The 27,184-nt window shown below is 47.1% G+C and overlaps 1 protein-coding gene across 2 annotated transcripts; it reads left to right on the forward strand.

Moving 5' to 3' along the window:
- The first annotated feature begins 1,184 nt into the window (after positions 1-1,184).
- On the forward strand, positions 1,185-25,419 carry YBX2 (Y-box binding protein 2). Of its 2 annotated transcripts, XM_060779873.2 has the most exons (10): positions 1,185-1,450; positions 7,054-7,117; positions 9,905-9,938; positions 12,140-12,229; positions 12,327-12,617; positions 15,273-15,385; positions 18,566-18,740; positions 20,537-20,701; positions 21,738-21,833; positions 25,330-25,419. In XM_060779873.2, the coding sequence occupies exons 1-9, from the start codon at positions 1,330-1,332 to the stop codon at positions 21,789-21,791; spliced, it is 1,107 nt and encodes a 368-aa protein (XP_060635856.2). In that variant the 5' UTR covers positions 1,185-1,329; the 3' UTR covers positions 21,792-21,833; positions 25,330-25,419. The 2 variants fall into 2 exon arrangements, with proteins under 2 accessions (XP_060635856.2, XP_067325794.1); XM_067469693.1 differs by lacking the exon at positions 20,537-20,701.
- Positions 25,420-27,184: the final 1,765 nt, after the last annotated feature.

Raw genomic sequence — 27,184 nt, forward strand, 5'->3', positions numbered from 1 at the left:
AACTCTAGTTTAGGACTAAAAGTCCCATAATCTAGTCACATAACTCCACTTTAGGGCTACAAATCCCATAATTTACTTGCATAACTCCACTTTAGAGCTACAAATGCCAAAATCTAGTTGCACAATTCCATTTTGGGACTACAAATCCCATAATCTAGTCGCATAACTCCCATTTTCGGATTGCAGCCACGACCTAGCCACACTGTTGCCATTTTGGGAGTACATATCCCATAACCTAGCTACATAACTCCAATTTTGGGATTACAAATCCCACAATCAATCCGCACAACTGCCATTTGGGAACTACAAATCTCACACATAACCCCAATTTTGGGGACTATAAATCCCATAATTTAGCTACATAACTCCAATTATTTTCAGATTACAACTCCAATCAACTACCCATGCAATTGTCATTTGGGGACTACAAATCCCATCACCTAACCGCATAAACCCAGTTTTTGGACTATAAACCCCATAATCCAGTGTCATAAATGGGACTACAAATCCCATAATCTAGTGGCACAGCTGAGTCTTGGGACTACAAATTCCATAATCTAGTGGCATAACCACGTTGGGACTACAAATCCCATAATGTAATGTCATAACTCTACGTTGGGACTACAAATCCCATAATCTAGCGGCACAGCTGAATATTGGGACTATAAATCCCAAAATCTAGTGTCATAACTCCACGCTGGGCCTACAAATCTCATAATCTAGTGTCATAACTCCACGTTGGGACTACAAATCCCATAATGTCGTGCCCTTTTCGGGTGGCAACCACAACGAAGCCACAGAGTTGCCATTTGGGGACTACAAACCCCATAACCTAGCTACACAACTCCAATGTTGGGACTACAAATCCCACAACCTAGTCCCAGAGTTGCCTTTCCCTTGGGACTACAAATCCCATACCCTAGCCACACATAACGCCCATTTGGACGGCGAAGAAGTAACTTCCTCGAAAGTAACTTCCCCGGAGGCGCCTCCACCTGCCGGGCGCCCACGTGGCGCGAGCGCACCTGGCCGGGCGCCTTCGTCCAATGGGAGCGCAGGGGGGCGTGTCCGGCGCCGCCCATAAAAGTCCCCTGCGGGGAGGCGGGGGTGCGTGCGTGGCTGCTGATTGGCGGAGAGCGCGGGGGGGCGCGTGGGCGGGAGCGGAGGGGCGGGGCTGCGCGGAGGAGCGGGCGGCGGCGGTTGCTGATTGGGCGTTGGCGCCGCGCGGAGGCCGGGTGTGGCCCAAGGTTCGACGCCGCCAACGGACGGGACGGGACGGACGGTCTGCCGGGCGGGAGGCGAGGCGAGGCGGAGGAGGAGGAGGAGGGCATGCTGAGCGAAGCGGAGAGCGGAGCCGAGAGCCCTGCGGGGGAGCCCGCGGCGGCCAAGCCGGCCAACAACGCCGCCGGAGTCGGAGGCGCCCGCAGCCAGGCCGCCAAGCGGGTCTTAGGTGAGGGGCGGGGCCTCCGAGGAGGGCGGGGCGGGGCTTGGCGGAAAGGGGGCGGGGCCACCAGCCGGGGGCGGGGCCTTCTCAGAGAGTGGGTAAAAGAACCTGAGAGGCCCCCTTTTGGAGCCAGCAGTCAGCGAGGCTTCTTGCTCTGAGTGGGAGGGGCCTTCTGGGGAGTGGGCGTGGCGTTCTACCTCAAAGACCCCCTTTGGTTTTTCTGCAGGAGGCGTGGCCTAGTCTAGCTGGGTATTCCCAGTGGGCGGGGCCTTCTAATAGAGTGGGTTGAGCCTGAAAGCCCCCCTTTGGAGGCAGCATTTAGTGAGACTTCTGAGGTTTCTTTGAGTGGGCGTGGCCTTCCGGGAAGTGGGCGTGGCTTTTACCTCAAATGCCTCTTTGGGGGTTTAGGTGAGGAGGAGTGGGCGGGGCCTGGTGGAAGTGGGCGGGGCCTTCTCAGGGAGTGGGTGGAGCCTGAAAGCCCCCCTTTGGAGGCAGCATTTAGTGAGACTTCTGAGGCTTCTTTGAGTAGGCGTGGCCTTCTAAGGAGTGGGCGTGACGTTCTGCCTCAAAGACCCCTTTCGGTTTCACTGCAGGAGGCGTGGCCTACTCTATCTGTTTATTCCCAGTGGGCGGAGACTTCTAATAGAGTGGGTGGAGCCTGAAAGTCCCCCTTTGGAGCTAACATAGTGAGACTTCTGAGGCTTCTTTGAGTGGGCGTGGCCTTCTGGGGAGTGGGCGTGGCGTTCTGTCTCAAAGACCCCTTCGGTTTCACTGTAGGAGGCGTGGCCTATATCTGTTTATTTCCCAGTGGGCGGAGCCGCCTAAGAGTGTGGGTGGAGCCTGAAAGGCCCCCTTTGGAGGCAGCATTTAGTGAGACCTTGGTGGTAGTGGGCGGAGCAAGGAGCCAGGGGCGGGACCTCTTAAGAGAGTGGGTGGAGCCTGAAAGGCCCCTTTTGGAGCTAACATTTAGTGAGACTTCTGAGGCCTTGGTGGGAGTGGGCGGGGCGACGAGCCGGGGGCGGGGCCTTCTCAGAGAGTGGGTGGAGCCTGAAAGTCTCCCTTTGGAGCTAACATAGTGAGACTTCTGAGGCTTCTTTGAGTGGGCGTGGCCTTCTGGGGAGTGGGCGTGGCGTTCCACCTCAAAGACCCCCTTTGGTTTCACTGCAGGAGGCGTGGCCTAGCCTAGCTGTTTATTCCCAGTGGGCGGGGCCTTCTAATAGAGTGGGCGTGGCGTTTTACCTCAAAGGCCTCTTTGGAGGTTTAAGTGAGAAGCTTGGCCTTTGGTGAGGAGTGGGCGGGGCCACAAACCGGGGCGGAGCCTCCTAAGAGAGTGGGTGGAGCCTGCATTTAGTGAGGCCTCTGAAGCCTTGGTGGGAGTGGGCGGGGCCTTCTCAGAGAGTGGGTGGAGCCTGTGAGGCCCCATTTGGCGCCAGTATGAGACTTCTTTCTTTGAGTAGGCGTGGCCTTCCGGGAAGTGGGCGTGGCTTTTTACCTCAAATCCCTCTTTGGGGTTTTAGGTGAGGAGTGGGCGGGGCCTGGTGGAAATGGGCGGGGCCTTCTCAGAGAGTGGGTGGAGCCTTAAAGTCCCCCTTTGGAGCTTACATTTAGTGAGGCTTCTGAGGCTTCTCTGAGTGGGCGGGGCCTCCTGGGGAGTGGGCGGGGCATTCTACCTCAAAGACCCCTTTTGGTTTCTCTGCAGGAGGCGAGGCCTAGTCTAGCTGTTTATTCCCAGTGGGCGGGGCCTTCTAATGGAGTGGGCGGGGCCTCAAAGGCTCCCTTTGAAGCCAGCAATTAGTGATACTTCTGAAGCTTCTTTTTGAGTGGGCGTGGCGTTCCACCTCAAATGTCTCAAGTTTTCGGTGAGGGGCGGGGTTTCACTGAAGGGGGCGTGGCCTGGTCTGTGTTTATTCCCAGTGGGCGGGGCCTTCTAGACTAGTGTATTTTTTTTTTCTTGGGCAAAGCCATATAATAATAATAATTATAATAATTGTGTTTATTCCCAGTGGGCAGGGCCTTCTAGACTAGTGTAAGTTTTTCCCCCCCTTGGGCAAAGCCATATAATAATTATAATAATATAATAATTATTATAATTATAATAATATTAAGTGAGAGGTGGGGCTAACAGTGAAGGGGCGTGGCTTTGACTTGAATTGCTTTATTTTCCCCTTGGTGGGCGTGGCTTTCCAAGCGAGGGGCGTGGCTTTCACAGTTTGGTGGGCGTGGCTTGAGTTTCTAGGTAAAGTTTATAGGATTGCGAGAAAACAGGCAAGGGCAAACTTCAGCCCTCCAGGTGTGTTGGACTCCAACTAGGAATTGTGGGAGTTGGAGTCCAACACACCCCGAGGGCCGAAGTTTGCCCTTGCCTGGCAGAGAAGTTACTTTTTTTGGACAACAACTCCCAGCATGGGTTGTTGTAGGTTTTTTCGGGCTATATGGCCATGGTCTAGAGGCATTCTCTCCTGACGTTTCGCCTGCATCTATGGCAAGCATCCTCAGAGGCAGTGAGGTGAGGTACCTCTGAGGATGCTTGCCACAGATGCAGGCGAAACGTCAGGAGAGAATGCCTCTAGACTATGGCCCTATAGCCCGAAAAAACTTACAACAACCCAGTGATTCCGGCCATGAAAGCCTTCGACAACTCCCAGCATCCTCAGCAATGTTAAGCTAGTCATTTTTGGCCCTCCAAAACACCCCACAAAGTTAAGGAGAGGGGAAGGACTAAATTACTTTGGGGGGACTACAACTCCCAGCATCCTGAGGCAGCTAGGCAAGCGTGTTTGGACTCCCAGAATGCCACAGAAAGCAATTGTGGGGGGTTTTCCTCCAAAATACGAATATATATATAATTTTATAAACTTTGCCTGCTGGTGAAGTTAGGGTCCAGGAGTTTTGGGAGATGTAGTCCTGCAGTGGAAAGTACAAAAATGAGGAAAAGCTAAGTTGGACTCCAATTCCCGTCATCTCCTGCTTGTTTGGAGTTCTTACCTGAGGCCACAGGTTTATTTATTTTGTGTCAGTAGCATTGCATAAAATCAAGGGAGCTCAAGTGGATAAATAATTCTTTTTTAAAAAATTATTTTATTGTGAGTTTCTGAATATATTAAAAGTGGGGGAACAATAGTTAGGATAAACAGTAGGAATAAGAAATAAAGAGTGGGGAAGTAGGGGGGGCAAATAAGGGGGGGAGAATCACTCTCTCTCTCTCTCTCTCTCTCTCACACACACACACACACAAGAGAACCCTGCATCCTTGTCCTCACACACACCTCCACCCATCCAGCGCATGCAAGCAAGGATATACATCTTTGGAGAAGTACACTTCCAAGTTATCCAGGGATAAATAATTCTTGACCAAAAAAACGAGCAACAGCCACCGCATTGTCTGTAGCTTTAAACAGTTCTTCCTCTGGGCATGAGGCAGGGCATTGTGGACAAGCATGCAGGTGCAGAGAGGAAGATTATAGGCTCCACACAATGTGCTGTAGGGAAGGACAACTCCCAGCATCCCCCTAAGAGAGGCTATTCGTTTGCCCTTTTTTCACACTATAATTGTGAGAATCCCTTTCTCCAAGCACCGGCTGGGCACCAGGATCGTAAGGCTGGAGGGGACCCCAGAGGTCATTTAGTCCAACGCAACACAGGTTCAAAAGGAAGGCTCCCAAATGTTGGGATGATGCCGGATTGGTCCTTCATTGCTGACCCAGAGACAGACCAAAGCCTTCCAGTTTCGTTTAACCGAAGGCACCCAGGTTTGCACCAAAGGAAGGAAGGCATGGGGCCACTTTTTGGGGATGATATTCACTTGCAGCCTTGCGGGAGGGGAAAAAACAACAAACTCTTACTCCCGGGAAGGGGAAAGTACAGGCCAAGTGGGCATTTGAATGCAGCGCATATCTTGCCATGAGAGTTGGGTGGGACACTGTGAAGAAAGGGAACGAAGAAACAAAGAGAAGGGAATACAAAGCCAAGAAAGAAACAATGGGGGAGAAGTGTATTGGGGAAACTGAGGGAGAAAAAAGAGGAAAAGGTGTGTCGAGCCACAGACAAAATGTAAACAGTGAGTACACAAAGAAGGAGAGATCTGAAACCTACCCCAAAGTATTTGAGCTGCCAGCTCTATCCAAGAGTGCATCTACAAAAGGCATGGGCCAACTTTGGCACTCTCTCCAGGTGTTTTGGACTCCAACTCCCACAATTCCTAACAGCTTCAAAGCTGGGCTGTTTCCTGCCTGAGAGAACAACATTGCAACATTCACACTTGCCTCCAACAGACAAGAGTTCTTTCTCCCAGCCCAGACATCATTCCACAGATACATAAACCCAATTTTTCTAGTTTCCAGCAGGCCTCAGAACCTCTGAGGATGCCTGCCATAGATGCAGGTGAAACGTCTGGAGAGAATGCTTCTGGAACATGACCAGACAGCACAAAAAACTTACAGCAACCCAGCTGGTAGGCTGTTAGGAATTGTGGAAGTTGGAGTCCAAAACACCTGGAGGGAGGGCCAAAATTGGCCCATGCCTTGGTCCTCTTCGAACTGGGCACTTAAGTCAATCAAGGGTTCATCTATATACCCACGTTGTGGGAGTTGGAATCCAATATTACTAATAATATTGCAGTATAGTGGTATAGTACAGTATAATAATATATAATATTAATATTGTACTATGTTAATCTATATAAATAAAAATGTAATGATCATTTGTGGAATTAACTTAACTCAAAAACCACTGGACCAATTGATACCAAATTTGGACACAAGACACCTCTCAGACCAATGAGTGACCATCACTCATAAACACACTGAAAAATACAGTGGACGAGACTTAAAAAGCAAACACCCCCCATACATTACAACACATGCACAAAACCACAAACATACACATATGCACAAATATACACACACACATATACATACACAAAACACAAATACACAGACTGTGCCACAGCAACGCGTGGCAGGGGACGGCTAGTGTATATATAATATTGGATAATATTATAATGTAATGCAATACAATACAATAATAATACAATATAATATATAATAATGTAATATAATCATTCTAATATATTAAATATACTACTGAAAATGTATTATAATATGTAATTATATACTTTTATTCTTGTGTTTTTGTATGTTTTAAATTATAATGTTTTTGAATGTGAGCCACTTTGAGTCTTCGTATGGAGAGATAAAACGGGATATAAATAAGTTGTTAATAATAATAATAATAAGGGATCATCTGCATAGCCACATTGTGGAAGTTGGCGTCCAAAACACCAGGAAGGAGAGCCGAAGTTGGCCCATGCCTTTGTCCTCTTGGAACTGGGCATTTAAGTCAATCAAGGGATCATCTACATACCCAAGTTGTGGGAATTGGAGTCCAAATCACCTGGAAGGAGGGCCCAAGTTGGTCCATGCCTTTGTCCTCTTGGAACTGGGCATTTAAGTCAATCAAGGGATCATCTGCATATCCACGTTGTGGAAATTAGAGTCCAAAACACCTGGAGGGAGGGCCAAAGTTGGCCCATGCCCATTGACAGCGTAAGTGAAATGTGTGAGAGCTTAAGACTTCATTCGTTTTCTTCCTCTCTCGGCAATGTTTTGCAGCCACCCAGGTGCAAGGCACGGTGAAATGGTTCAACGTCCGCAATGGCTATGGATTCATAAACAGGTGAGCCTCTTGTGGGATTTTGGGGGATCCCTCGGATTCTTTGTCAACGGGAGCAGGTGGGGCGGAATGTCAGCTGCAAATGAGGAAACACAGATTGTAACCTGCTGCAATTTTAAGACAGAAGGGAGAAAAAAAGAGGAAAAGGTGTGTCAGAGCAAATGCCACAGACAAAATGTAAACAGTGAGTACACAAACTGGGAGAGATCCCAGAGAGAAGTATTCTGAATTGAAAATGTTGAAATGTCTTGGTTTCATAGGAGAGAGAGGTAATAGTCCTTTGGAGTATTGCCGAAGGCTTTCATGGCCAGAATCACTGGGTTGCTGTAGGTTTTTCGGGTGGTATGACCATGTTCCTGAAGCATTCTCTCCTGATGTTTCACCTGCATCTATGGCAGGCATCCTCAGAGGTTGTGAGGTCACAACCTGCAATAGATGTAGGTGAAATGTCAGGAGAGAATGCTTCTGGAACATGGCCAGTCAGCCCAAAAAACTTACAGTAACCTTTGGAGAGTATTGAACCCAGCAGCAACCCTTAGTATTTGCTACATAGGTAGAAGAAGGTACATCCCAACTCCGTACTTCTCTATCAAGTTTCCTTGGGGATATTCCCACTTCCTCTACAGACCTAGAACAGTGCAAATGGCCCACGTCTGACCCTTTGATGAGGATGAAGCCACTCTGGACATGGTCATATGCACACTCGCTTGGCTTTAGAAGTGAGGCTGAATTGCTCTCTCTGTTTTTTCCCGATGCCCAACTTCCTCCTGGGGAGAAGCAACTGAGTCAGAGGAGCAAAGATTACTCCGCCGTCTTGCTATTCTTTGCAGGCCTTTTGGGCCCCACCCAAGATAATGAAAGGGAGGGCCTTGAGCAAACCTTGGACATCAAGATATAAATTCATATACAGAAGACTAAATGGGAGTGTTAACAAGTCTCTAGGACAGTCACGGGCCAACTTGGGCCCTCTGGGTGTTTTGGACTTCAACTCCCACAATTCCTAACAGCCGGTAGGCTGTTAGGAATTGTGGGAGTTGAAGTCCAAAACACCCGGAGGGCCCAAGTTGGCCCAGGTTTGCTCTGGCATGCCTTCCGTTCAGATATCCAAGTTGAGAGGAATGAAACCGCTGTTTCAAATTGTTTTAATAATTGTAACATTCTGTTTTAATGTTTATATCTTGAGAGGGTTTTTTTTTACGTTGTATCATTTACAAGCTTGTGAGCCACTTTGTTTCCCAGTCGTGGGAGGAAAGCGGGGTACAAATCTATATAAATAAAAATGTAATGTTCGTTTGTGGGATTAACAGAACTCAAAAACCACTGGACGAATTGACACCAAATTTGGACACAAGACACATAACAACCCAATGTATGTCCTTCACTCAAAAAAATTGATTTTGTCATTTGGGAGTTGTAGTTGCTGGGATTTATAGTTCACCTACAATCAAAGAGCATTCTGAACTCCACCAATGATGGAATTGAACCAAACTTGGCACACAGTTCTCCCATGACCAATAGAAAATACTGTAAGGGTTTGGTGGGCAGTGTCCTTTGGTTTTGAAGTTGTAGTTCACCTACATCCAGAGATCACTGTGGACTCAAACAATGATGGATCTGGACCAAACTCTACACAAATACTCAATATGCCCAAATGTTGGTGTTTGGGGAAAATAGAATTTTGACATTTGGGAGTTGTAGTTGCTGGGATTTATAGTTCACCTACAATCACAGAGCATTCTAAACCTGACCAACGATAGAATTGGGCCAAACCACCCACACAGAACCCCCATGTGGGCCACAGCAATGCATGGCAGGGGATGACTAATAGATAAAATAATAATTTTGTTTTCCACTAAATTATTTAAGGGTAGGAAGGTAGAACACTTGTTTCCTTCTACTCCGAAAATCAGCATTGGGTACCACTGAAATGTAGCTTGCTTTTTATTTAATTTTAATTTGTTAAGTTATAATTCTTGTTTATATGTTGTTTATATGAAAGGCATAAATTTTGTTAGTATGGATGTATTGTTATATTCGGGCGTTGAATGTTTGCCTTTTATGTTTGGAATACACCTGGAGTCCCTTTGGGGAAATAGAGAGGAATAATAATAATAATAATAATAATAATAATAATAGTTGTTATTGTTGCTATGATTGTTTTGATTGTTATGATATGATTGTTATGTTCTCGGGTGCCTAAAGAACCTAATTAGGAAATATTCAGGGTTTAGTCAATTTGAAAATGTGCCTGCATTTCCATCTTGCATTAGTCACCTTGAGTTGCCTTCAGGTTGAGAAAGGTGGTATATAAATACGGTAAATAAATAAAAAAGCTCAAATTCATATTGAAGTGGAAATTCATAGAATCCTAGAGTTGGAAGATTCCTCATAGGCCATCCAGTCCAACCCCATTCTTCCAAGAAGCAGGAAAATCACATTTAAAGTACCCCCGACAGATGGCCACCCAGCTTCTGCTTAAAAGCCTACAAAGAAGGAGCCTCCACCACACTCCAGGGCAGAGAGTTCCACTGCTGAACAGCTTTCTCTCACAGTCAGGAAGTTCTTCCTAATGTTCAGGTGGAATCTCTAAATACTTTCAGCCCAAGATAGACTTAAAAGCACACAAAAACAAATAGCTCCTTTTTGGTGCAGGAAGAGGACAGAATTTGGCTGAAATTCAGAGAAATTGAGCCTCAAAGCTTCCATGAAGGCTTAAACATCCTTCTAAGTATCTGTAATTCACCTAGAATAATGCTAAGCATAATAATCTGTTTTCCCACCTCACTGCAGGAATGATACCAAGGAGGATGTGTTTGTGCACCAGGTAAGAACCATAGTGTCTCTTTATAACCTTGCTAAGCTTGAACTATGTTATGGTAAAACTAACAAGAAGTCAATAGAAGGCGTTTCTGGAGGCCTTTCCACTTAAAGCATTAGGGAATCTATTCTATAGGACAGCAGGACCATTTTTGACCCCAAAGTTGGTTGCCACCTCGAAAGTTTAGATATATCTCATCGTTCTAACTGTATTCCAAAATGCAGACCACTTCTGAACATTTTGGATAAGGGATACCAAACCTGTAGTGACATCCATGGCTGCCAACAAAGAAAACACTTCCTTTTGTCAGACCATTCTTCATTTCTGGCCATTGCAAAAAAGACATTTGAATGCAAACTTACAGGAGGCTGCTCCATATTAATGCAATTAGCCTATTTCCAGATTCATAACTATGCAATCCAGGATCATATCACATATAGAAAACATACCTACTGGCTGTTAGGAATTGTGGGAGTTGAAGTCCAAAACACCTGGAGGTCGAGCTGAAGTTTGCCCATGCCTGGTTCACACAGTGTGAACTTCAACATTGCACTGCAAACTGTTGCTGTTCTAATGGATGGAAATAGCAACTTTCTACAAGCCTCCTTAACTAGTTGTTGTGTATATAATTGTGATTGCTTACTATGTATTGTATATATGGTTTAGAATGCAGTTTTCCCTTAGCTCTATGTTGTTTGAGGTTGTGGGAGGGACTGCAGACCATGCGACCAGATCTGGGACTATTCAGACTGAGACTCCATTTTCGAAGTCAGCCCAGTTTATGAAGTCAGCAGTGTTAGTATGCAGTAGTCAATGTCAGTGTGCCTCAGTCTGTAGTTAGTCAATATTGAGTCAATGTCCAGTAATATATTAGACTGAAGAAAGTGTTAGTCCATGTGCAACAAAGAAGAGACTGAAACAGAAGGCGTTAGAAAACTTACTGCTTAAATTCTCAACTCATACGCAATGCGCCTGTATGCTGAATACATGAAGTTTGTAAGTAAATTAGCTATGTTTCTTTTAACGAACACTACTTATTTTTGGTCTCTTGAGAGCATGATTTAAAAGCAATATGTTTTATGGGAAAGTAGATGTTTTTTTAGCAACTGAAATAACACTTATGAAGATCTGCTATATATTTTGTGCATTGGCATGTCTTGCGGCTCTTGGTGATGCAGCAGGTTAAATTGCTGAGCTGCTAAACTTGCTGACCATAAGGTTGGCAGTTCGAATCGGGGGGGGGGGGGGGTGAACTCTTGCTGTTAGCTTGTTTCTCCAAACCAAGCAGTTTGAAAACATGCAAATGTGAGTAGATCAATAGGTACCGCTCCAGCAGGAAGGTAACAGTTCTCCATGCAATCATGCCAGCCACATGACCTTGGAGGTGTCTACGGACAATGACAGCTCTTCAGCTTAGAAATGGAGATGAGCACCAGAGTCCCAGAGTCGGACACGAATTGTCATAATGTCAGGGGAAAACCTTTACCTTTAACCTGGCATATCTTTGATCCTAACAGTTCAGAAAGATAACCAGGTATATCAGTCTAACAACTGAGAGCCCTAATTTGCTATTGGATATTTATTTACCAATAAGAAGAAGATTCACTCAAACGATATTTAACTGTATTGTGGAAGGCTTTCATGGTTTTTGTAAGTTTTTCGGGCTGTATGGCCATATTCCAGAAGCATTCTCTCCTGACTTTTTGTGTGCATCTATGGCAGGCATTCTCAGAGGTTGTGTGCCATAGATGCAGGCGAAACATCAGGAGAGAATGCTTTTGGAACATGGCCATACAGCCTGAAAAACTTACAACAACCAGAGTATTAGGTTCTTGTGGGTTTTTTTGGGCTATAGGGCCATGTTCTAGAGGCATTTCTCCTGACGTTTTGCCTGCATCTATGGCAAGCATCCTCAGAGGTAGTGAGGACTGTTGGAAATAGGAAAATGGGTTTATATATCTGTGGAATGGCTGGGGTGGGGCAAGGAGCTCTTCCCTGCTGGAGCTAGGTGTGAATGTGTGAAACCAGAGTATTTAACTCTTCTCAGAAAGATCATACTTTATAAATGGTTATGATTAGTTCAAATACTGTGAATGTCAATTAATCTCCAAAAGGGCCATGCTTCCAAAAGGCTATAGAGATTTTAGGGTTATGATCCCTAAAAGGTAATGTCTTTCCAAAACTAATCCTCATCTTTTCTTTGCCAGACGGCGATCAAGCGAAACAATCCCCGCAAGTTCCTCCGCAGTGTTGGAGATGGGGAAACGGTGGAGTTCGATGTGGTGGAAGGAGAGAAGGTAGCTACCAGGGGAGAGACCGCCCTCCGCCATTGCCCACCCTCAGCCAGGGTGCCTCGAACCCCGAAACTCATGTCTCCCTCGCCGTCTTCCGCAGGGCGCCGAAGCGGCCAACGTCACCGGCCCCGGCGGCGTCCCGGTGAAGGGCAGCCGCTACGCCCCCAACCGCCGCCGCTTCCGCCGCTTCATCCCCCGGCCTCGGCAGGCCCAACAGCAGCAGGACGGCGGCCGGACGGAGGGGGCCGCCGAGACGGTCAGCGAGGGGGAGAGGGCTGACGACGCCGTGCAGCAGCGCCCTCGGCGGAGGCGCCCCCCGCCCTTCTTCTTCCGGCGGAGATTTGTGCGCGGCCCTCGGGCTCAAGGCCAGCAGCAGGCTCAGCCAGCGGATGTGAGTCTTGGGAGCTGCCGGAGAATGGGTCAATGGGTAGGAGAAACTAGATATGTCAGAAGTTGCAGAGGGTTGTCTCAAGGTCCCTCTAGGTCAGGTATGGCCAAACATTGTCCCTCCAGGTGTTTTGGACTCCAACTCCCACAATTCCTGACAGCCTCAGGCCCTTTCCTTTTCCCCCCTCCGCCGCTTAAGCGGCGGAGGGGGGAAAGGAAAGGGCCTGAGGCTGTCAGGAATTGTGGGAGCTGGAGTCCAAAACACCTGGAGGGACAATGTTTGGCCATACCTGCTCTAGCTGACCTCAGACATCTGGAACCTCACAAAGCTTACATGTCACACAGGTGTGTTTTGTGTTGTACCTGGTGATCCACAGGCAGTGTTTACATGCCTGTTTCTCATGTGCCTTCAATCACCCGTTGACTTGTGGCAGCTCTGTGGCATCCTCAGGGGTGGTTTTGCCAGTCCCTTCCTCTCAAATATCACCTCCAGCACCTGGGACCCTTTGGCTGTCCTCCTGGGCACAGGAAAGGTTCTTCCCTTTGGATGGCCACTTCCAGAATCCACCAGCAACTGTGCGTGGAAGCAGTAGTCCAAAAAGACATCTTTCCTCATGCTCTGGAAGTTCTAGTCTTCAGCATTTGGGGAAAAGGAACCAAGGCTAGATCTCAAATATTGCTTCCAGCACCTGGGACTCCTTGATGGTCCTCCTGGGCTCAGGGAAGGTTCTTCCCTTTGAACTGCCACTTCCAGAATCCTCCAGCAGCTGTGCTTGGAAGCAATAGTCCAAAAAGCATCTTTTCTCATGCGCTGGAAGTTCTAGTCTTCAGCATTTGGGGAAGAGGAACCAAGGTTAAGTCTCAAATATTGCCTCCAGCACCTGAGACTCCTTGGTGGTCCTCCTGGGCTCAGGAAAGGTTCTTCCCTTTGGACTGCCACTCCCAGAATCCACTAGCAGCCCTGCTTGGAATCAATAGTCCTAGAAGGGCATCTTTTCCTGTGCTCTGGAAGTTCTAGTCTTCAGCGTTTGGGGAAAAGGAGCCAAGGCTAAATCTCAGGTCCTCCTAGGCTCAGGAAAGGTCCTTTTCTTTGGACTACCACTCCCAGAATCTATTAGCAGCCCTATGTGGAATCAATAGTCCAAAAAGGTTTCTTTCCCTATGCTCTGGAAGTTCTAGTCTTCAGCATTGGGGAAAAGGAACCAAGGATAAATCTCAAATATTGCTTTCAGCACCTGAGACTCCTTGGTGGTCCTCCTGGATTCAGGGAAGGTTTTTCCCTTTGGACTGCCACTCCTAGAATCCACTAGCAGCCCTACTTGGAATCAATAGTCCAAAAAGGTTTCTTTCCCTATGCTCTGGAAGTTCTAGTCTTCAGCATTGGGGAAAAGGAACCAAGGATAAATCTCAAATATTGCTTTCAGCACCTGAGACTCCTTGGTGGTCCTCCTGGATTCAGGGAAGTTTTTTCCCTTTGGACTGCCACTCCTAGAATCCACTAGCAGCCCTACTTGGAATCAATAGTCCAAAAAGGTTTCTTTCCCTATGCTCTGGAAGTTCTAGTCTTCACCATTTGGGGAAAAGGAGCCAAGGCTAAATCTCAGGTCCTCCTAGGCTCAGGAAATGTTCTTCCCTTTGGACTGTCACTTCCAGAATCCACCAGCAACTGTGTGTGGAAGCAGTAGTCCAAAAATATTGATCACAAATATTGCCTCCAGCACCTGGGACTCCTTGGCAGTCCTCCTGGGCTCAGGAAAGGTTCTTCCCTTTGGACTTTCACTCCCAGAATCCACCAGCAGCTGTGCTTGGAAGCAATAGTCCAAAAAGGCATCTTTCCCCATGCTTTGGACGTTCTAGTCTTCAGCATTTGGGGAAAAGGGACCAAGGCCAGAACTTTGTGCCCATCGGCTTGTGGTGAATCCATTAATTTCGGAGGGTTTTCCTAGGCAAGGAATACTCAAGAAATGTATTGTCGAAGGCTTTCATGGTCAGAATCACTGGGTTGTTGTGAGTTTTCTGGTCTGTGTGGCCATGTTCCAGAAGTATTTTCTCCTGACATCTATAGCAGGCATCCTCGGAGGTTGTAAGTTTGTGAGGTCCTCACAACCTCCAAGTATGTCTGCCACAGATGCAGGCAAAACGTCATGAGAGAATGCTTCTGGAACTTGGCCAGACAGCCGAGAAAACTCACAACTCAAGAAATGGGTCTTTTTGCCAGTTGTTTTCTCTTGGCCAATATTCAAACTGCTACACCATGCTAGTACATCTTTACCTATTCAAAGGTAAATGCATAGTAGAATATCCCAGTGCAAAATACTTCCCTTTTGCTATACGTTTGGGGCAGTGAATGTGTGGCTCACAAGACTTTCCAAACAATCCCTGAAGCCCTCAACTCCCAATGGAGAATTTTTGGCACGAAATAACCCCAAGCCACTCATCTATCGGAATAATGCACTGCTTTGGCTCCTTTGCCACCTCACCTTTGCTGAGGTGTCCTGCAATGCGGAATAGATTTTGCCCACTCTGCTTCCATTGCGCCATGCGGTTGGGGGTCTCTTCCAGCCTGGGAAGAGGCAGCTGGGTCCTCTCTTGGGGATCTTGACCAGGTGGAAGGCGGGATAGCAATAAAGCAAATGAAGAAGGCGGTCTTCTTCCTCAGGGCACTGAGGGCGCCGAACCCAAGGATGCCACCCAGCCTGAGGGAGACCAGCAGCAGCAGATCCAGGCCGGGGAGAGAGCCCCGGCACCACGCTTCCGCCCCAGATACCGCAGGTAAAGCAGCAGGGAGACCCTTCTGAGGTCTCACGTTTCCCCCCTGTCCAGCCCCTTTGTTTTTGTTATGTGCCTTTTACTCAATTCTGACTTATGGCACAGGGTTTTCTGGGGCTGAGACCAAAGTGTTTACTATTTATGTATCGTGTCAGGAGCAAACCAAACAGATGTATTGCATTTTTAAACAAACAAACAAGCAAACAAAACACAACGTTTGCAAGCTTGGTAGTTGATTAAATGTCCTTTGATTAGTAGCTGGCCACTTGGAGTGATTCTGGTGCTGCTGTGAGAAGGTCCTCCCTTGTGCATCATGTGGCAGGGCTCAAGTTGCATTGCAGCAGGTGGTCAAAGGTTTGCTCTTCTCCACACTCACATGTCGTGGATTCCACTTTGTGGCCCCATTTCTGAAGGTTGGCTCTGCATCTCGTGGTGCCAGAGCGCAATCTGTTCAGTACCTTCCAAGTCGCATGCTCAGTGTGCATGCCCTGTGTGGAACACATCTCACCATGCTAAAACAGTAGATGTGGCCCTTAATGAGACATGCCGCATTATCACGGGGTGTCTGTGCCCTACACCACTAAAGAAATTACACTGTTTAGCCGGTATTGCACTTATTAGTATTTCAATGGGACTCTTAATGAGACATGCTGCATTATCACGGGGTGTCTGCGCCCTACACCACTGGAGAAATTACATTGTCTAGACAGTATTGCACCACCTGACATCCGCCGGGAAGGAGCAGCTAATAGTGAAAGGACCAAGGCAGTGACATCTCCAGCTCATCCCCTGTTTGGGTATCAGCCAGCACATCAATGACTTAAATCAAGACATAGTTTTCTAAGATCTACAGAGACAGTCTTTGGAACACCTCAGCAAGCGAGAGTCCAAAAGTGGCAGGCTCAAACCCAGAACCTCAATCAATGCCTGATACCCAATGAGAGACTCCCCCCTGGGCACACAGAAAACTGGGCAACTTGGAAGAGTGTTTACTGCTCAGTGGGGATTCGAATCTGGGTCCCCAGAGTCCTAGTGCAACACTCAAAAGTGCTACACTACTGGGCTTTGAAAGGAACGGCATGCTCCTGCCCTGTCACTCTTCTCAGGATGGCAAGGAGGAGTAATCCACGACACTTGAGCTTGAAGCCCTGCGTTCCAAACGGAATGGCAGGATCCAAGATTCTTTTTCAGTTGAGCCCATCAGTCCCTACACCCTTCTCCTCTCTGGAATAGCTGCTTAGCGGTGTATATAAGAGTGTGCATAAATATTTAGACTGAGGTTGCCATTTAGAATTTTAAACCGTGACGTTAAAACGGCCTCTTGGATCTCCTCAAACCATTAGCTCTCTTTTTGGAAAATGTGTTGAAGTTGGGCAAATAGATTGTGAATCTGGGGAGGGAGGAAACCACTGAAGCCCTTTCTCCATTCCATGTACAATCCAGATTATTTGCTTTGAACTGGATTATATGGCAGTGTAGACTCATATAATCCAGTTCAAAACAGATAATGTGGATTATATGGTAGTGTAGAAGGGGGCTGAGAACAGGGGCTCCTTGAAGAACATCAACATTGATTTATTATCCAGGGGAAAAGAGAAAGCAGGATAACAATAAAGCCAATAAAGAGTAGAGTTGACACCTGGTGTTGTACGTCAGCCTGTTCAGCTTGTGATTGTGTCTGATGTTCATGTTGATGCCCATGATGGGAATTATGTCCATGTGGATGGGAATGTTCCTGATGGGGTTGGGATGAGGGGCTGTTTGGGCCTGAGCTAAGATCAGAAGAGAGGCCTGAACTGTTTCAGGAAGATTCACAAGGCCACATTCCGGGGAGAGACCTTTCACCACTTTTCTCAGAGCAACTGTCTGAAAATGCTGCTGAGATTGATTTGCCAGTTGCAGGAGTTAATGAGGGAGAGGGTAGTGAAACCTTGGACAGAAAGCAAAGTTTTAGTAAACAGAGGTGGAGCTTTCAGAGACTGAGGCAATCAGTCTCAAAATGCACTTTACCATTGATTTAGGACTGACTGCGTTCCCTCATTTCTCTTTGAAAAACCCTATCCCAGTTATATTCTACCTTGCTCATGCCCAGAATTATTTTAAAATTTTTAATTATTGCTGGACCACTCCAACAACCACCATGTCAGACTACACAGAGAAGCCATTGAAATCCACAAGCATGTGGACAATTTCAACAGAAAGGAGGAGACCATGAAAATGAACAAAATCTGGCTACCAGTATTAAAAATCTCTAAAATTACTACAGCAAAACAGCAGAGAGGAAACAACCAGGCACATCTTAACACCTCTCAACAGAACATTTTCCCAGGCTCAGCCAAGCCTTCAAATGCTAATGAAGGTGGTCAGCTGAAACATTCACACCTAGCTTCAGCAGAGAGCTCTTTGCCCCACCCCAGTCATTCCACAGATATATAAACCCATTTTCTTATTTCCAACAGACCTCACTACCTCTGAGGATGCTTGCCATAGATGCAGGCGAAATGTCAGGAGAAATGCCTCTAGAACATGGCCCTATAGTCCGAAAAAACCTACAAGAACCTAATTTTAATTATTACATTTGGCCCAGCCATAGGTTTTTTAAATGATTGTGTTTTACTGTTATTACTATTGTTTATTTTTGCTTATGTGATTTATATTAATTGTTTTGTATTGATTTTTTGTTATTGCTTTTGTTTATTGATGTACTGTGGGCTTGGCCTCATGTAAGCCACATCAAGTCCCTTGGGGAGATGGTAGCGGGGTATAAATAAAGTTTTATTATTATATTATTATTATTATTTCTCTATAGGAAAAGAAAGATAACAAACCGTTATCTAGTGGGAAAGTCAAGAAGAATTGGTTTCCTTTCAGTTTTGGGTTCTGGAAAAGGTTTATGATGATTCATGGGAGTGAGTTTCCTCAGTCGAGGCAACATTGTTATTTTATCACAGTCTTGCTTTCAAGTGCTCTGAGTTTCATGTACCAAGTTTTTGCCAAGCTTAAGTTTTGCCTATGGGATTTTCCTGCTGTTTTGTTTCATGGTTTTAAGTCCCTTGCTTCATGTACTAATAGATCTTGTTTCTGTTTGAAGTTTATGGACTATCTTGGATTTTGGACTTTTACTGTTTTGCTATTTTTTTGCTTTGGTGTACGACACCTGGTGTCTTACCTTTTGTTGCCCAGGCCTTTCCGCCCCCGCCCACCCCAGCAGCCCACCACTGAAGGAGGCGATGGAGAGACCAAAGCGGCCCAGGCCCCGGCAGACGGCATCCGCCCGGAGCCCCAGCGCCAGCGCAACCGCCCTTACTTCCAGCGCAGGCGCCAGCAAACGGCCGCCGGCCGCCAGACTGCAAATGAGGTAAGGAGGGTGAAGGGCACCAGGCAGAGGTTTGGGCACCTTGGCATCTGCGTGGCTTGGCACTGAGCATGACCGCTTGTTCACAGTCTTGACTGTGGTTTTCACATCCGTCACCTGAGAAGCTTTAAACCGTCACACATTTTGGGAGGATTCAGCCATTCAGATGGAGAAGAAGCATTATGATATGCTAACCCAGGCATTAGCAAACTTTGGCGCTCCGGGTGTTTTGGACTTCAACTTCCACAATTCCTAACAGCCGGTAGGCTGTTAGGAATTGTGGGAGTTGGAGTCCAAAACACCCGGAGGGCCAAAATTTGCCTATGCCTGACATTGTAGATGCACCCTAAGAATCACAGAGATCTATATCTGTACACCTGGATTCTGTAGCAGCCGGTGGGCTGTTAGGAATTGTGGGAGTTGGAGTCCAAAACACCCGGAGGGTCAAAGTTTGCCTATGCCTGACATTGTAGATGCACCCTAAGAATCACAGAGATCTATATCTGTACACCTGGGTTCTGCACAGGCAGTAGGCTGTTAGGAATTGTGGGAGTTGGAGTCCAAAACACCCAGAGGGCCAAAGTTTGCCTATGCCTGAAATTGTAGATACACCTAAGAATCACAGAGATCAATATCTGTACACCTGGGTTCTGTAGCAGCCAGTAGGCTGTTAGGAATTGTGGAAGTTGGAGTCCAAAACACCTGGAGGGCCAAAATTTGCCTATGCCTGACATTGTAGATGCACCCTTAGAATCACAGAGATCTATATCGGTACACCTAGGTTCTGCAGAGCCAATAGGCTGTTAGGAATTGTGGGAGTTGGAGTCCAAAACACCCAGAGGGCCAAAATTTGCCTATGCCTGACATTGTAGATGCACCCTAAGAATCACAGAGATCTATATCTGTACATCTAGATTCTGTAGTAGCTGGTAGGCTGTTAGGAATTGTGGGAGTTGGAGTCCAAAACACCCAGAGGGCCAAAGTTTGCCTATGCCTGAAATTGTAGATACACCTAAGAATCACAGAGATCAATATCTGTACACCTGGGTTCTGTAGCAGCCGGTGGGCTGTTAGGAATTGTGGGAGATGGAGTCCAAAACACCCGGAGGGTCAAAGTTTGCCTATGCCTGACCTTGTAGATGCACCCTTAGAATCACAGAGATCTATAGCTGTACATCTGAGTTCTGCTACAGCCAGTAGGCTGTTAGGAATTGTGGGAGTTGAAGTCCAAAACACCTGGAGGGCCCAAGTTTGCTGAGACATCATCTGGGATCCTTTCCTGGCTTAAAGTGGGATATAGGTTTGGCTATAGTTGGCATAAGTCCTGTCCCAAACAGCAAGATGTTTAGGTTCTTGTGGGTTTTTTCGGGCTATATGGCCATGTTCTAGAGATGTTTATTTTTGGATTACTTTTCCTCCCAAAGAAGTAGCCTAGATTTAAAATCCTAGTTTCCAAAAAGGACCAGGAATTGTCAGGGATGAGGGTTTTAACTTTTTGAGAACCAGAATGGCCAATGAGGCAGGGAGCTCTCAGCATGGGACTGCAGATCTTGGAATCCCTGCTTGGGCATAGGAACCCACCGGGTGATCTTGACCGAGTCACACTCTCTCGGCCTCAGAGGAAAGCAAAGGCAGACCCCACTCTGAACAAACCAAGAGGCCTCTCTGTCCCAAATACGTGATGGGGAAAGTCTGTGCCCCTGAGGAGTCCCAAGGATTGGACCCCAGCGTTTGTGTCCCCATGTTGAGTACCGCTCTCCCTTCCGGGGCCCCGACCGGGCGCCTTCTCTCCCCCTCAGGCTGCCACGGCCACCAAAGACCCACCTGCTCCCAGCTCCGCAGCCGCAGGTGGAGACACTCCTGCCTCGGCTCAAGACGCGGTGATGGAGGCCAGCAAGCCCGCCTCCCCGGCCCAGGAGAACGCCTCCCAGCCGCTGCCGGAAATCCAGCAACAGCTTGTGGACGTAAGTGGAGGACGGCAAGCTTTGGCCCTCCAGGTGTTTTGGACTCCAACTCCCACCATTCCTAACAGCCTACCGGCTGTTAGGAATGGTGGGAGTTGGAGTCCAAAACACCTGGAGGGCCAAAGCTTGCCAAGACATCGTCTGGGACCCTGTTGTATCTCCAGTTGCCACAAGAGGTCTGCCTTGAGTTGAGCTGAGGGTTGAGCCCCCTTGGACCGAATTGTTGGAAACCTGGCTTTGAAACCATGCATGGTTTTCCTCCTGAGCTGGGGGAGAGGAGGGTGACTGCAATGGTCCAAGTTTATCAGGACTATGAGAACTATGAATCTCTCTGAGGAGTGGCTTAGGGAGCTGGGGATGCTTAGCTTGGAGAAGAGGAGATTGAGAAGGGACATCATTGCCAGGCTGAAATACAGTAGAGTCTCACTTATCCAACCTGTCAGAACATTGGATTAGCAAAAATATTGGATAATAAGGAGGTATTAAGGAAAAACCTACTAAACGTCAAATTATGATTTTGCAAATTGGCACCAAAACACCATGTTTTACAGCATAAAAAGCAGTTCAATAAATAGAGTAAGCAGTTCAGTACACACTAATGTTATGTAGTAATTACAGTATTTACAAATTTAGCACCAAAGCATTGCAATGTATTGAAACAGCTGTGGATCTGGGCGGGAGGCAGACTGCGTTGGATAATACAGAATGTTGGATGAGTGAGACTCTGCTGTACTTGAAGGGCAGTCACCTTGAAGAGGGGACAAAGTCTCTTTCCTGCTGGAGACCAGGACACAATAAAGCGATGGATTCCAGTTGCAGGGAAAGAGATTCCACCTAAAAGTTAGAAATAACTTCCCGATAGTAAGAGCTGTTTGGCAGCAGGTTATGTTGCCGACTGGGAGTCCAGTAGAGTTTTTGAAACAGAGGCTGGATGGCCATCTATTGGGAGTGATTGTGTCTTCCTGCCTGGCAGAAGGGTTGGGCTGGGTGGCGCTTGGGGGTCTCTTCTGGCTTGTGACCTATTCCCTCCCAACAGATCTCAACACCTGAGCCTGGGGGAGAGCTGGCCCCCACCGCCGTCCTGGCATGATGCGCCTTCACCCGGTCAGGGGATGCCGAGAGCCGTGATCTGGTAAGGATTCCTGCTTAGGAATGGAATGAGAGTCCAGCTCACCTGTCCGAACACATCTTTATTTACTATGTTTCTATATCGCCATTCTCAGCCCAAGGGCGACTCATTTATGAGCCAGTTAGAGCGCTAAGATCAGCCAGGGAGGTCCTGCTCTCGGTCCCACCGCCTTCACAGGTGCAATTGTTGAGGACGAGAGACAGGGCCTTTTCAGTGGTAGCCCCTCGTCTGTGGAACTCCCTCCCCAGCGAGATTAGTGTGGGCCCATCCCTCCTGATGTTCAGGGAACAGCCGAAAACCTGGCTATGCGAGCAGGCATTCAACGAATGATGGTAATACTTAAGCAACTAAAGGAATTCACATGTTTTATTGCTCTGTTTGATGGTTTGTATAGTTTTTAACCATTTTATATGTTATTGTTTTAGTTGTGATGTATTGTTTCATATGATGGTGAGGCACTGAATCCTTGCCATTTATTATGTTGGAAACCGGGTTGTTGTAGGTTTTTCGGGATGTATGGCCAAGTTCTAGAAGCATTCTCTCCTGACGTTTTGCCTCCATCTATGGCGGGTATCCTTGGAGGGTGTGAGGTCTGTTGGAAACCAGGAAAATGGGGTTTATATCTCTGTAAAAGTTCCAGGGTGGGAGAAAGAAGTCTTGTCTGTTTGAGATAGGTGTGAATATTGTAATTGGCCACCTTGATTAGCATTTGATAATAATAATACTTTATTTATACCCCGCCACCATCTCCCCAAGGGACTCGGAGTGGCTTACATGAGGCCAAGCCCAACAACACATCAATAAAACAAAAAAGCAATAAACAAAAGCAATACAATACAATACAGTTAATATAAATCACATATAAACAATGAACAATAAACAATAACACACAAGGATTTAAAACCTATGGCCTGACAAGAGTTCTTCCTCCCACCCTGGACTTTCCACAGAGATATAAACCCAATTCTCCTAGTTTCCAACAGATCTCACAACCTCTGAGGATGCTTGCCATAGATGCAGGTGAAATGTCAGGAAAGAATGCTTCTGGGGCATGGCCAGGCAGCCCGGAAAACCTACAACAACCCAGTGATTCCGGCCATGAAAGCCTTCAACAACAACCGCTTGGAGTCCCCCTAGGCCAATGGTTCTCATCCTGGGGTGCCCTGTCAGCTGGCTGGGAATTCTGGGAGTTGTAAGCAAAAAACAACTCAATCTGGGGACCCCAGATTGAGAACCACTTCCCTAGGCACTCAACCTGTGGGTCCCCAGATGTTTTTGGCCTTCAACTCCCAGAAATCCTAACAGCTGGTCAGCTGGCTGGGATTTCTGGGAGTTGTAGGCCAAAACACCTGAGGACCCGCAGGTTGAGAACAACCAACCTCAGGGTTGAGATTATCCAACCACATGGAGGCTGCTCTTCTGCTGCTTCTGGAGGTCAGACCTCAACTTGAAGGGTTTATATGACGGGAGGGAGATATGGACAGTGTATTCCTGCAAACTCAGTGAGTTGGGCTAGACCAGGGTCTCTCCAAACTTGGGCCCTCCAGGTGTTTTGGACTTCAACTCCCACAATTCCTAACAGCCTACCGGCTGTTAGGAATTGTGGGAGTTGAAGTCCAAAACACCTGGAGGGCCCAAGTTTGCTCACACCTGGTTTAGACTTAGAAAAGGGGTTGAGTAGCTAATTGGTTCTGGGCATCGGAAGCAGGGAAAGTAGATTTCTCTCCAAGCTATTCCTTAACAAATGTGGCTTGTTTAGGGAGGGACGGTAGCTTGTGTTTCCAAGGCTGCTTTTCAGCCCTGGCTCAACCTGATCTGCAGGCGGAATGTGATACCCCCATGGAGACGGGCGGCAGGCCCCAAGGATCACTTCCAACCTCCGGAGTAAAGTGGGGCACTGTTGTAATAATACCACGTGGCCCAGATAATTTGGGAACCGAAACATTTGGGGAGGTGGGCTAGAAGGCTTGCCTGGACTAAACTTGGAGGCAAAATCTGGAGTACAAATGCCTTGAATGCCTTATAATACGACGCCTTTGGAAGCCTGATACCTTCCAAATTGCCTATGAGTTTTACTGTGAATTGTATGTTGTTGTTGTCGTCGGCCTCGGCCTTTGTAAGCCGCATCGAGCCCTTCGGGAGATTTTGCGGGGTATAAATAAAGTTAATAATAATAATAATAATAATAATAATAATAATAATTGCTGAAACTATAACAATCCCCTGAAACAATCAATCGGTATTCAGGATATTTCTGCAGATGGGAAACGACAACACAGTGTTCCCTCGCTACTTCGTGGTTTACTTTTAGCAGACTCGCTGTTTCGGGGATTTCAAAAAATATTATTTTAAAATATATATCGCAGCATTTTAGCTGTTTCACGGCTTTTTGTTGCCACCGCTCCCCAAGGCACTTTCCCTCCTCAGTCCTTGAAGGGCCTTTCCTTCCCTTTATTGTAAGTTTATAAAGACTTAAAATAGAGTATAAATACTAAAATAATGGGTTGTTGTAGGTTTTTTTCGGGCTATATGGCCATGGTCTAGAGGCATTCTCTCCTGACGTTTCACCTGCATCTATGGCAAGCATCCTCAGAGGTAGTGAGGTCTGTTGGAACTAGGAAACAGGGAATCTGTGGGATGACCAGGGTGGGACAAAGGACTCTTGTCTGCTGGAGCCAGGTGGGAATGTTTCAACTGACCACCTTGATTAGCATATAATGGCCTGGCAGTGCCTGAAGCAAACTTTTGTTGAGAGGTGATTAGATGTCCTTGTTTGTTTCCTCTCTGTTGTTTTGCTGTTGTAATTTTAGAGTTTTTTAATGCTGGTAGCCAGATTTTGTTCATTTTCATGGTTTCCTCCTTTCTGTTGAAATTGTCCACATGCTTCTTGTGTATTTCAGTGGCTTCTCTGTGTAGTCTGACATGGTGGTTGTGAGAGTGGTCCAGCATTTCTGTCTTCTCAAATAATATGTTGTGTCCACCTGATGAACCAACCTGGACACAGCATTTCCATGGCCATATAGCCCGAAAAAACTGCAATAACCCAGTGATTCTGGCCACGAAAGCCTTCGACAATACACTAAAATAATGCATAAATATTAAAATATAGTGCCCTTACATCACGGTTATTCACTTATTGAGGGAAGTCCTGCAATGTAACCCCTTCAATAACTGTAGTTACGTTCCAAAATTATATGTGTGCCTTTCTTACTGTGATTTACTGATGCAACTCTCTCCTAGGTGCATCTACATTGTAGAACTATTGCAGTTTGATACCACTTTAACTGCCATGGCTCGATGCTAAACCCTGGGAGTTGTAGTTGGGTGAGGCACCAGCCTTTTGTGGCAGCAGAGGGTAAATGGACTTGTGAAACTACAGCTTCCATAGTTGCATAGCACTGGGCCAAGGAGGTTAAAGTGGCACCAACCAGCATTAGTTCCCCAGTGTAGACGCGCCCCGTGCCACCCTCTGACCGTGCCCTTCTCTTGCTGCCCGCAGGTGTCCACCATGTGCCTGCCAACCCAAGTTACCTCATCCTGGACTTGAAGAGACCCCAAACTTCACCAGTATCCCCCCTTTTGCTGCTGTTGATGCCCCAAATGTGTAAAAGTTTAGAGAGGAAAAGAAGAAAAACCTGTCGGGGGGGAACTTGACCGAAAAGGGAACCAAAGTCACTTTGCTTTAAAACCTTTCTCGAGGGGCTTGCCTCCCCCCTCCCATAATATCCTTTGGCCGGTTTGAGAGGTAAGAGACCGGCTGGTTGAATCTTCAGTTAATTTTTTTTCTTCCCCCCCAATTGTTGAAGAACACCCCTTGTGAGCCATTTGTGTGCGGTTTGGGCGTCAGTAAAAAAAAAAATTTGCACAGATTTGCGTCTCGTTGTGTGTTTTGTCAAAGGGCGGGTCCGGGTTTGAGGGGCGGAGGCTGGGGCGCTTCTCTCTGTAGCTTTTGGAGACAGGAATCATACCACGTACGGACACCATATGGGTTCAACCGGAGGAAAAGGAATCCCATGTAAACATTAGCAAGAACTTAGAACTGTTTGACTCTGGGATTTGCTATTGATAGTGAAATCCTATGGAGGTTTCTTCAAGCAGAGGATGAACAGCCATCTGCCAAGAGGGCTTTGGTGTTGTGTCTTGCTTTGCATTCCCCCTCAACTCCAGGATTTGGATTATGGTGAAGTCAGAGAATCATAGTGTTGGAAGAGACCCCCAAAGGCCATCCAGTCCAACCCCATTCTGCCAAGAAGCAGGAAAATTGCATTCAAAGCACTCCCGACAGATGGCCACACAGCCTCTGTTTTAAAGCCCCCAAAGAAGGAGCCTCCACCACACTCCGGGGCAGAGAGTTCCACTGCTGAACAGCTCTCACAGTCAGGAAGTTCTTCCTCATGTTCAGGTGGAATCTCCTCTCTTGTAGTTTGAAGTCATAGAATCATAGTGTTGGAAGAGACCCCCAAAGGCCATCCAGTCCAACCCCATTCTGCCAAGAAGCAGGAAAATTGCATTCAAAGCACCCCAACAGATGGCCATCCAGCCTCTGTTTAAAAGCCTCCAAAGAAGAAGCCTCCACCACACTCCAGGGCAGAGAGTTCCACTACTGAACCTCTCACAGTCAGGAAGTTCTTCCTAATGTTCAGGTGGAATCTTCTTTCTTGTAATTTGATGTCATAGAATCATAGTGTTGGAAGAGACCCCCAAAGGCCATCCAGTCCAACCCCATTCTGCCAAGAAGCAGGAAAATCATATTTGAAGCACCCCCCGACAGATGGCCATCCAGCCTCTGCTTCAAAGCCTCCAAAGAAAGAGCCTCCACATTCTGGAGCAGAGAGTTCCACTGTTGAACAGCTCTCACAGTCAGGAAGTTCTTCCTAATGTTCAGGTGGAATCTCCTTTCTTGTATTTTGATGTCATAGCATCCTAGAGTTGGAAGAGACTCCCAAAGGCCATCCAGTCCAACCCCATTCTGCCAAGAAGCAGGAAAATCATATTCAAAGCACCCCTGACAGATGGCCATTCAGCCTCTGTTTAAAAGCCCCTAAAGAAGGAGCCTCCACCACACTCCGGGGCAGAGAGTTCCACTGCTGAACAGTCCTCACAATCAGGAAGTTCTTTCTCATATTCAGATGGAATCTCCTTTCTTGTAGCTTGAAGCCATTGTTTCTCTGCATCTTAGTCTCCAGGGAAGTAGAAAACAAGCTTGCTTCCTCCTCCCTAGGACTTCCCCTCACATATCTGCTATCATGTCTCCACCTTCTCTTCTTCAGGCTAAACATGCCCAGCTCTTTAAGCCGCTCCTCATAGGGCTTGTTCTCCAGACCCTTGATCATTTTGGTCGCCCTCCTCTGGAC

Source organism: Anolis sagrei, chromosome 6 (assembly GCF_037176765.1).
Source record: "Anolis sagrei isolate rAnoSag1 chromosome 6, rAnoSag1.mat, whole genome shotgun sequence".
NCBI lineage: Eukaryota > Metazoa > Chordata > Lepidosauria > Squamata > Dactyloidae > Anolis > Anolis sagrei.